Source organism: Labeo rohita, chromosome 16 (genome assembly GCF_022985175.1).
Source record: "Labeo rohita strain BAU-BD-2019 chromosome 16, IGBB_LRoh.1.0, whole genome shotgun sequence".
NCBI classification, from domain to species: Eukaryota; Metazoa; Chordata; class Actinopteri; order Cypriniformes; family Cyprinidae; genus Labeo; species Labeo rohita.
Window position 1 is genome coordinate 16,490,414 of NC_066884.1, and position 12,212 is coordinate 16,502,625.

General features: G+C 38.1%; 1 protein-coding gene across 1 annotated transcript in view; it reads right to left on the bottom strand.

Annotated features, from left to right (window-relative positions):
* Positions 1–10,510, bottom strand: part of npr1b (natriuretic peptide receptor 1b) — a 45,931-nt gene extending 35,421 nt beyond the window's left edge. The window contains exons 1-2 of the mRNA XM_051131548.1: positions 10,257–10,510; positions 7,611–8,406 (exon numbers count right to left, since the gene is read on the bottom strand). Of these exons, the coding sequence (XP_050987505.1) occupies positions 7,611–8,370 (760 nt within the window). The 5' untranslated portion in view covers positions 8,371–8,406; positions 10,257–10,510. The remainder of the gene's footprint in view (positions 1–7,610; positions 8,407–10,256) is intronic.
* Positions 10,511–12,212: the final 1,702 nt, after the last annotated feature.

The following is a 12,212-nucleotide window of genomic DNA, read 5'->3' on the forward strand; positions in this document are numbered from 1 at the left end:
GGTTCAGTTCTTTGTGTCTAAAGTCAATATTGAACTACTGCAGAACCAGACCTTTACTTGCCCACATGACTCTTGGCATTACAAAACCCAGCTGTCTATCACTCCGACAAGAAAGAAACAAAGAGAAAGAATAAAGAATAAACTAGGATGTGCACCCAGCTGATGCCAACGATGCAAATTTAATCAGGACTTTCTAATTTCCCCAGTTCATGACAGACCCACAAGAGCGACTAAATCAACCTTATTTTTGCTATGATTACGAAGACATGTCCATAGGATAAATGCAATTTTGTTCGGGAAAGGAGTACATCAGGTGTGAGAGCAACCTGTCATTGAGATAAAACAGTCCATTACACACTCAAATGCACATCATTATCAGATAAAGCCCTTGAGAGGGGCTGCTGGCAGATATCCAACCTAAGGGAGGAAAACGCTATTTTCAACGCTGTTAAACATTAACTAGCATTGAGCAAATGAGTTCTCTGCTTTTCTCAGACGCACACGTAACATTCCTCAACATGTTTTCCCTGGACAGGAGTGACAGAACATGAGTGGGTGTTTTTGTGGACCAAATAGTGTTTAACATTTGCATAACTAGCAGAGTTCACTGTACAAATAGAACTAGTAGGCTGCTTTGGTAAGAAAGTGTCTACTAAAAATATACTGTGAATGCGTAGTTGACATGACATTTGAAGCAGCATGACATGTTATACTTTATCTAAAACACTTTTTAAAACAGCAACAGACCTCAAAGTAGTCAAGGACGGGCATTTTAAATCCACTAATTAAAACTATTTTACCGATGTCCGTACTACCTTGCTGGGCCTTGAACGTGGTAGTTGCATTGCTGTCTATGCAGGGTCAGAAAGCTCTCGTATTTCATTCAAAATATCTTAATTTGTGTTCTGAAGATGAACTATGGTCTTACAGGTTTGGAACGACACAATTTTGATTTTTGGGTGAACTAACTCATTAAACGTTATAAATATGGGCTCCTATTCTTATGTAAAAATTTTAATTGTACATATAGACAAAAGAATTGTCTATCAATTCAAAACCCTGCACTCTACTATATCACCACACCAACTAGACCATGTATAAGAGTGAGTCTGCCCTCCCAACAAGAGCTAATCACAGCCCTGCTTGGATGGAATCAGATGAGGAGGTACGTTGTAATTGCAATCGAGAAAAGCGGTCGCACACTGCGCTCGAACGATAATGATGGGCTCAGCTCAGAAAACGTGATGTCGTTCTCTAATACAAACATGCTACAATTACACTGACAGCCAGAATCACGGTAAAAGTGCACATTTTTCTGAGTTGCATTCAAGGAAACCCAGATTGGTGGCATTCTCTGAAAATAACACCATTAAGAATTTCACGTTCACATGTAAATCAACATATGCTGTACTCTTGCTGCTTGTTTTATTCCATCTTGTCTATTTGTAATTTTAAACCACTGTCTCTCAGTGTATGTGTAAATGTTTGATCGATCACAGACTCTAATCTATACCATGTAAATGCATGTCATGTTAAAGCTGTTCCACCCTTCCCTTTAACCCATAATTAAAGTGCTTCAGTACATTATTATAAAGAATATCGACACTACAGTTGCAGGCACACCACTCAGGGCTCCAAAAAAATGATCAGAGCAATTACAACAGGAAATAGCAGCAGTTCTATTGATCTGGATGGAATCCTTGATGCCTATTTTCTGACGTATCTGTTGACCATGAAAGGGGAGCAGACAGGGACGTGGATGGGCTTCATCCATGCTCACTTATTCAGCTATTTGTTGAAAAGGTAATCCATCTAGGCCTGAGGGGTCTCACAGAAGATGAAAGAATTGCAGTGATGTGTTCAGATTCACTTTACAAGCATCCAGAATCTTACTGTGAGAGAGAAGAAAAAGTCGATTATCACAATGATGTCAATTCTACAGCATCAGACGGGGCGGAGAGGAAGTAAAGGAAAGCTTAAACCACAACTCTCACAAGAGCTTTCTGCTTGGCTCCGCACAAAAATACAAATGAGATGGAAGGGCCTGATGGGGTTTAAAGGGACTGCATCAGCATTTATTTTATATTTATGGATATATATGAATGCTAATGTATTATTTATTAATATAAAATGGCACATCAGCAGTACATCTTATGACTTATACAGTATATGGAAATCAGTTTAAAAAGTTAAAACTAAAATTTTGTTGACTTTAGGTTATTTTTGAGGTGTAGTGTAATCTAAACATTGACAAAACTCACTTTTAGAATTAAGGGTGGGCAATATGACCAAAATCTTATTTCATGATATGAGTACTTTTATTTCATGGTAACTATTTATAACACAATATAGTTATTTTTGCTTTGAATAAGATCTTCATGATATCAGAAATTTAATATTCCTGTCACCAGTAGGGCTGCCCTCTAATAGTCAACAAGAAAAGGCTTGGTCAACCTAAATTTGCAGAAAAAAAACAAAAGAAGTGGCTAAGTTACACAGTCCGTGACGGACATAACGTTGATGACTGGTCTTTGTGGTAAAATAGTGCATCGCAGGACATCCAAACACTCACCTATCATTCATCGACCTCAAATAAGGCTCTTCATCCAAAGGATGAAACATGTGTGCTATTCAAGTCTTTGTGGAGTGTGGAAGCTGAGCATTAGTGTGCTTACTGCATGAAAGATGGAGGCGCCGTAGCAGTCACTTGGTCTTAAAATACTCCATTTTCGGTAATTCGAAAAAGAGTAATACATCTTTCGAATCTGTAAAGACTCTGTTCATTTGTGTGCACTCACAATAACAACGAAATGTTGCGCTTTTGTAAAATAATTCAAGCAAACAGGATGCGCGTTCTGCCGTCTCAGTCCTCAAAAAACGATTTCTTTACGACTGAAGAAAGAAAGACATGAACATCTTGGATGACAAGGGGGTGAGTACATTAGCTGTAAATCTTTGTTCTGTAAGTGAACTTCTTTAATATAAAATGTACTGTTTGACTGTACTTTGACTATTTGAACCGTAAAACAGGTTCAGGCATTGATTGTAAAAATAAGCTATAATAATAATTTTTGTCTGTTGAGTCAAGTCTGTCATGTTTCTCTTTTAATAATGTTTAACACAAGCCAGTACGATTACAAATTCTATTAGTGCAAGAATCTGTGTGATGTAAGGGAGGTCTGCCTAACATTTCCTCATTCTAGAGGATGTGAGGTCAGTCTTTAACTGAAACGAACCTTATGCTCTGCTGTCATAAAGAGAACATCATGACTTGAGTATTCTGTTCACGAGGGGGTAGATTCAAGGCCGATATAAAGACAAGCTTTCACCTCTGTGAATGATGCTTTTGAAATGTTTGGGTTTAAGTCTGGAGGTGTTCAGTTACTCTGTATTACATTCAAAGGTCAGAACTGATGGGAAGTATCGACCTGAAATATCAAAATACAGCACATTCCTCCAGTCAGCAGTGAAGCAGTTCTGGGTTTATAAAAGTGTGTGTAACGATTGCACAAATTTGTGTAGTTTTCTTCCCATCCTTCTCTAGCCCTCAGTTCAGATTAATTTTTAAGCTGATCCAGATGGATGGAAAAGCAGGGAGAAGCAGAGCACGGCCTTGTGGGTAGTTTAGTTCAGCATGGCCGCTCTTGCGCTCTGCAACCATGACGACAAAAGGGCACGAAGCTCCAGTCACAAAGATTGCCAATTTAGTCAAAAAGATGATAAGGCAGAGATGCTACCATTCCATCAGGAGAGGAATTCTTGCAAACAATTCCATAATATGAGCTCATGCAGTTCTCTTTGTCCTTGATCAGAATTCAAGACTTTCAAAAGCTGGGTCAGTGGCCTGAAAACCAGATCTTCTTGTTGACACTCTGGAGCCGAGGTCCTCTTTGATGCTGGTTTCCACCATGTGCAAAATCAGGTGTGATTGAAGTGATTGGGTACATGGAAAAATTAAACCAGAGAAGCTCAGTCCTCATCAACAGAGCAGCTTTGAAGTGTGTGTCTGTGTGTGTGAGAAAGAGAGATTGATGTTGAAGCACCTGCTGACTTCTGGCTGTTAACAGCCTTGCTGTGCTGGAGATTTTATCCAGAAGCAAAGCAGCAGCTAAGTGCACATTACTCCAGCACAGAGAAAGAGAAGTCTGAAATGTTATGAATGAGTGTGCATTTGTTGATGGGTTTGTGTAATGATGTGAGCAAATAACAATACAAAAAAAATTAATGTTCCGACTACTGAATGGCCATTCAGATGGTAGTAATTATGTAATTAGTCGCACGTTGTGGTCTCCAGCTAAAGATGTCTAAATGCCTCAATGTCCCGGCAGAGAGTGCAAGTCCACTTTCATCGACATTTACAAGCTGGGTGTTTTCCAAACTGCCTTGTCCTGATAATATCGATTTGTTCCAATACTTAATGTTCTCAGTTTTATAAATCTAGAACTGTGCTTTCAGAAGACAAGCATCTCCAAACAAGAGAGCACTCACATGGAAAACTCCAGTAGAGGAGCAGGAATACATTAGAGATTCCACTCTCATGGCAGGTGGTGTGTCTCCATGTGTTGTCTTCCTGCTGCTGATGATGTGAGGATGTTTTTACAGGGTTGAGGGGAAAGAGGCAGGAGGTGAGGAAGGGCATTTCCGCTCTTCTGAGATCTCCGGAAAAGGTTACGGCTCCACAGGCAATCACAACATGTTAATCAGTCAGAAAGACCCCAAAACATTTCCCAAAAGGTAATATAAGGACACACTGATATCAGGCAGATCATTATTTTCATGTTGTGCCTTATGCCTGATGGCCAATTCTGTACTATTTTGTCAAAATCACTTGGGAATTTAGGTATCACAACATTGTAATGTGCAGTAAGCTAAATTAAAACTTTAAATTTTTAAGGTTAAGGACAACATTTAACAAATTATTAGAGTTTTTAAAGATTAACTTTAAAGTGATAGATCACCCAAAAATGACTATGATTTTGAGATGCATTTTTTCATACTGAGGTCAACTGAGGGACTCATATGCAACTATTAAAGAAGGTTCAAACGCTCACTGATGCTTCAGAAGGAAATGCATTAAGAGCGGGAGGTGAAAACTTTTGAACAGAATGAAGATGTGTACATTTTTCTTTTTCTGTCTAAATGTCTTTCTTTTTTCTATTTAGTACTGCCCTTCAGAAGCTACAGAAGATACTTGCATCTTTCCCAGAAGACAAAATAAGTTAAATTTACCCTGATCTTTAAATGAAAAAGTTTTCACCCCCAAGCTCTTAATGCTTTGTGTTTCCTTCTGAAGCATCAGCGAGTGTTGGAATCTTCTGTAATAGTTGCATATGAGTCCCTCAGTTGTCCTCAGTGTGAAAAGATGGATCTCAAAATCACACAGTCCTTGTTGGAAAGGGTTCAAATACACAAAAATGCTGAAAAACCAAATGTGGGACCTGAACAAATTTTCTAAAGAACAGCGGGCAGTTTAACTGATGAGGACAAAAAAGGGACTCATGAACAACTATCACTAAACAAACAAACAAACAAAAAAACATCTGTGGATGGAACACAGTATTAAGAATCAAGTGTATGTAAACTTTTGAACGGGGTCATTTTTATAAATTCAACTATTATTTTCTTATTTTATATGTGAAATATCTTATTCAGGTCAGCACTGCAAAAAATAACATGCATTTTGTATGATCCATCTTATTTAGGTAAAATAATTTACATTTTGCAGATTCTGTAAGGAGTATGTGACCTTTTGACTTCGATTGTAATATGTATTCTAAAACAGACCCTAATCTGACCCCTTTACATTCGCCATCTTTTGTCTGTCCTCCAGAAAGACCAAAGAAATTTAATTGGACTTTATTGCCGGTGTTTTATGAGCACAATGTTTTACATCATGAGGCTGATTTTATTTTTCACTTTATGGACGATCGTAAAAATGGGATATTGCTGATACCATCTCCTGAAAACACATCCGGATGTGCTTACAGGATTCTGTGTCATTGAAGGGTTTTATAACATACACGCAGCCTCAACCTGAGACATCATCCTGCTGCTACTTCATTCATTTGACTTTTAATGTGTTAGTACAACATTACATTACTTACTAACTGTTCATTCAGTGACTCATGGTGACTAATGATGAACCATTCAAATCAACCACTTAGAATTAACTCACTGAATGAATACAAACTCTGTATTTGCAGGAAATGCCAAAAGATCAGATAATGTGTGCGAAAATTTCTTGCATGCTCACCGGGGTCATGACCTCTGTTAATAAATGTTTTTTGGTTGACATTTTTATGTCCCTTTGGGACTGTGTAGTAAGTTCATTTTACCCATTAAAAACTTCTGAACAGATACAGGTTTCCTGAGTTCCCCTTTGCGGAAGCAGCATTAATCTGAAGCCGAAGTCAGAGCACTGAGGAATATTTAACTGCAGAGACAATAACAATTTTGTGATGCACTACACAGTTACTATAAAACTGAATCGCCTGCTGTTGGTCAGTTCAAGTGTTCTGGCATATTGAGATGTGGGACTCATAAAAGAAAGTTTGTGTCTGGCCTGAATCACGCATATTAAAATATTAAAAAACTACATAAAGAAGGTTATATAGTAGGTACGTCATCTTTGTAGTTAATTCATGGCTGAGAAAAGCAAGATGAATCAGCAAATTAACAATGACTTCATGCTCTAAACATTTTCTACTGTCTCTCCAACCTTCTCCTTCACTCAATATCAATCATGATTTCTGTGATATTATGCACATGAATTAAACCCAGCAGCTGATGCAATTCAATCTGAATCATGTACTGAAGCACAAATCAAGCTTCTGGGGAACAAATATGCTGTCACATACAGGTCACTTAATAAGACCTTCGCATGCACTCTTACAATTCCTTGTGGTAGAAGAAGCTTCTAACTTTTATTTGATATACTGAGAGCATCATAGCTTTGAATAAACACTGAACGTACAACTGTTCTGCAAGCACTTAAAGGCAAAGTTCATCCAAAAATAAAAATGCCAGGATTTCCTGAACCTCATGTCATTTCAAATCTGTATGACTAGAGAAAAGAATTAACACAACAACATTAAATCCTATTGACTTTCATTATATGGACCAAAAACACTGAGACATCCTTTAAAATATCTCCTTTTGTATTCTTTAGAAGATAAAGTCATATAGGAAGCAATTCGGCTTCCACAGATTTCTCTCAAAACCAGCACAGAAAATGCACAAAATGTTTGCAGATACGGACACCCAACAACTATAAATACCCGCAAATCTTACCAGAAAACAGCTATTATTCTTTCTTTTCTCTGCAATGTTGCAATTATTTCCTACTCTAGCTCTTCAAATTCAGCACTGTGGCACAGCTTCTATAATGGTCTCCTCATAGTAGAATGTTCTCCTCATTTGTGCGTCACAAAATTGACCTCTAACCTCAGTGACATATCTAGGAGTCAGTTGGTATGGAAACAACGTGTCAAGTGAGGCTAAGTGGATTTTAAAATGACTATCTCAAAAGCACTGGACATGCATTAACACGAGAACAGACACCCAATTAGATGCAGACTGTACTAGCAAAGCAAGACAAACAAGCCACTCACCTCTTCCATCATCTTGGATCTTGTGCAGGAGCTCGGAATAATTAACAGGCCCTTTGTTCTCTTCGAACACCAGGTCCATGGTGGTGATGTTGTCCTCGTGCATCTCAGTGTAAAGCCCTTCCATGGCAAAGTAGCAAGCTCTTTCTCCCATTTTGGTATCACTGAACATCAGCAGGCTGTGTTGGTGCCAACCAAAATGCTTGTAGAGGTGAAGTGCATACTCGCCTAGTTTCTTATGTGTCGGGCCAGTGTTGGTAATGGAGGTGTACATATCCATCTGCACGAAAGCTACGGCAGGGGCACCTGCCGTGATCATAGGGAGGCCCCAATGTGCGGTGAACAGCCCAACTGGTGAGGAGGTATAGTCGCAGCCGGGCCCTATGAAGGCCCACGGGTTGTGTTCGAATTTCAAGTCTACAGCCATGAGGGGGGCGATGGACTCTGAGCAGATGCCGTCCACGTCCTCGCTGTTCGCAAAGATGTGCCGGACGTGGTGCCGAGGCAGCAAGGTAGGGTCAGCATTGACGCGAGCGATGGCGCGCTCCAGCGCGGGTCCCACACGAGGCCATGCCCAGGGGTAGGACGTATTGTGCTGAGGCAGTATGACGGCCAGTAGGATGTCATCGGTGTGGTTGTGCACAGATTTGCTGGACCCTTGGTGTCTACTGGTCTTGGTCGAGATCGGCAGCGTCCCACAGCACAGCAGGATCACAAGCAGCAGAAACCATCTGCCTCCACCGAACCAGAGCAACAGACTCATATCGCTGGAGCTCAAGTGTCCAACTATTCAGGAACACTGGACACACAAAGGTTAATCATATGAGATCCCATTGGAAATGCTATTAGGAAATGCAATGCTTTATAATATAAAGGGATAGTTCAGCCAAAAATGACCTTATAAGACCTTTGTTCATCTTCAGAACACAAATTAAGATATTTTTGATGAAATCTAAGAGCTTTCTGACCCTGCATAGACAGCAACGCAACTGACACGTTCAAGAAAACAAAGAAAACAAAAATAACAAATTAATTCAACAATTTCTTCTATTTTGTGTCAGTCTTCGATGAGCATTCACTAGAGTACCACAGTGCATCATGGTCATGGTACTGTTGTGAACATGCGTCGAAGACTGACATGGAAGAGAAGAAATTATTTAATAAAATTTGCTCTTAATTTGTGTTTCAAAGATGAACAAAGTGGTTACGGGTTTGCAACGACATGAGGGTGAGTAAATAACGACAGAATATTCATTTTTTTGGGAAACTATCATTTTAAAGGCTATTTTTGTATGTGAAAACACTTTAAGTACTCATTGAAAAGGTATTAAAAAAGAAAGGGGTATTGAAAGTTTTTTTTTTTGGATACTCTTCTGTTTGACAAACCCATTCACTCTATACTTGGGTCAGAAAAGGTGCAGCCTATTTCTAAATGTACTAATCTTACTTTCAACTCTGAGAAGAAATTCTTTTCCTAGTTCTTACTCTTGAACCTTGTTTTTTTTTTTTTAAGCATGAGTGCAAATCACACAACTTGTTCACATTTTGCTAGCTCGGCTAGCTGCTACCAAGTCATAAAGTTGCGCCAAAATCTCAAGGAGTCTTGGAGTTTTTCCGCAAGCTGTTGTTATTGGCTAATAAAAACTTGGATGCAGAACTAAGCCACCTTGAGCAAAGTTGACAAATTTCAAATAACTATTTTGTGGGGTCTTGCGGCAACCAAGCAAATACCATTGAGATGAAAGGGAAAGGTTAAGCAGGTTGAATAATTTCAATTGAAACTGTAGTATAATGTTGTATATTTATTTAAAAAAATACATTAATGTTAATTTATACAAGAAATGTTCTGTTAGCATATAACTGATGCAAAAGTATTACTAGTATCACTGTTAGCTCATACATATGCATTAACTAAAAATAAAAAATTGAACCTTATTGTAAAGTGCTACCACATGTTTCAATCTAAAGAAAGCTTATATTGCTTTATATTCACTTCTAAGAAAAAAAATATTCTGTGCTACTTCTGTTGAAAGTGTTGATATCACGCAACTAAAGGCAACACAGAGATGGAAAAAAAACACTAAAGATGCCAGAAATACTTGAATGCATTCTGAATCACAGCTAAAAATACACCTCATGCCTTTGTTTGTAGAAACAGATTAAAATCATTCCCAATAAAAAAATCTATATCAGTTACTCTCAAATGGTGTGTTACAAAAATAAGGGGAAAAGAGTACTGTGGTGAAATAATGCAATGAAAAATAATACAATGCAAATATACATAATTTTGAAATTTCTGTTGATCACATCAAAGGTCATGCAACTTTTGCATGATAATTTGGCAGAAATTGATCTGTCACTTGGTAGAAAGCTAGCCAAACTCAGTCAAATGCCAACATGGACAGCTTGAGTAATATGCGCTAATCTTTTAAAACTAAGAAACTAGGGTTTAAGAAAATGCAACCCAACTAGATTACAGGTTTGCCACATGTCCAGTATAAAAATTCATGAAGCAAAACCAGTAGAGAATCACTGATTTAAAATGTAACGCCAATTCACATTTAGTTAAAAAAAGAAAAAAAAAAGAAAAAAAAAGGAAACTAAATATCAGAACTCCAAACAAGCAGAATAGAAAACTCTCTGAAGTACCTTTTATACATGTTGTCTTCTGGTCTCCTCAACATGAGCTGGTACAATCCTGTGACAGTCCACTCAGCACAGCACAAAACACATCCCTGCCTCTGTGAAACTCATCCCCACAGGCTGACTGTGTGTCATTCAGAGTGCCAAGAGCAGCAGTGATTTTCTCAAATCACATTACCTCACAGAAGCTCCACCTCATCTCCGTGTCGAGCTGCATTCCCTGCCATGCTCCAGGGTTCTGAGGGTATTAATGCCTCTCAGCTGCAGTTACTGCCGGCAGGAAGAGAGAGAAAGAGAGAGGGGAAGAGAGAGAGAGAGAAAGAGAGAGAGAGAGAGAGGGAAGATCAGCCCTGATGGGCTTTAATGCATTCACTCCTCTCTATTCTAGTAGGGTAAAGGTTGACCCTTTGGTCAGAGAAGCACTTCCAAATGTTTCCAGCTATAAAAAAAAAAAAATCAACAATGTAAATACTCTTCTAATTTCAAGTTAGAGGAAATCAATGGCATCGAAATCCATTAGCTTCTACCGTGCAGTGAATAACCACAGCTGAATATTGCCTATAAGAAACAAGAGGTCAAGGTTTGGCTAGTTTGACCAGTATGACCTGGTTATCTCCTGCTGGTAGCTAAATGTAGCATTTTTTCCATCAGCGACTATTCAAAAGTAACTAAACATTAAACACTAAGGAAAAATGTTTTTTAAAAGAAATCTCTTATGCTCAACAAGCCCACATTTATTTAATAGCAAAAACAGAACTGTGAAATATTATTCCAATAAAATGTATCAGTTTTATAATCAAATGTTTTTAAAAATGTAATTTATTTCTGTGAAAGCTAAAATCATTCTAATATGCTGATCTGGTGCTTAATTACTAAAAATGGTTCTTTTTTTTTATTTTAAAGGTTGGAAAGAGTTTTTGCTAAATATTTTGATGAAAACCATGGCACATTTTTCCAGGAGTATTTTCAGGAGATATAAAAATCTTTTGTAACATTATAAATGTCTTAACTGTCACTTTTGATCAATGTAATGCATTTCAGATTAAGAAAAGTAATGGCAACAGGATCAGAAATTAACAAGGGCTTAGGGGTTGTGGCAAAAATGCCACAGAAATGAACTAAAATGTGGATCGCACTGGATTGCTTTTACGTGCTGTTTTAGATTAGATTAGATTAGTCAGCGCTAAAAACGCGCCAGTGTCTATAACGGGAGTTTTTGCATAACTTGTGCTAGACTTGGCTAACATCATGGACCGACATGTTTGTCTGTGAAGCCAGATTGTGACATGCCCAAAACGAAACAAAAACATTGTATATCGTTTTGTATATTGATATTACTAATCATTATTGCAATATAAAGAGTAAAAATCTACGATAATGACTTTTTGCCATAATATTGCAGCCCTATGAGCTCCTGTTTTTACATGTATGTTTTATATGCAATATTAATATTATTTTACAATATTACTGTTTTTACTGTGTTTTTGATCAAAGAAATGCAGCCTTAGTGAGCAAAAGATAAAAAAAAATAATAATATATTCAAGCGCTTTAAGGAATTTAAGCACATATGAAAAAGACATAATTCAGCAAGCCTGTTACCACCAAATCAATGATTTAAAAAAAGCGTTTTTGGCAAATCCAGTTTATGACCGTTACAGCACCAGCTGTGAAGTTTTGAGTTTTGCACATCTTCTCAATCATTTAAAAACTGATTTGATTGACAGCAGTGGTTCCAGAGGCACAGTTGTCCAGAATGACGATTTCTATTGTATGATATGAATATCACGCGACATACAATCGTTTACGCCCATGAAAAATGCGATATCTCCTCCTCACTCATTGGCCGACCTCGGTCAAATTTCTCTCAGACCTATGGGGTCGTGAGCCGAACAGGCCCACTGGGTTTCACTCCAATCGGCCTCCATTAACACTGTCTAACAGATACTTAAATGTTGTTGACC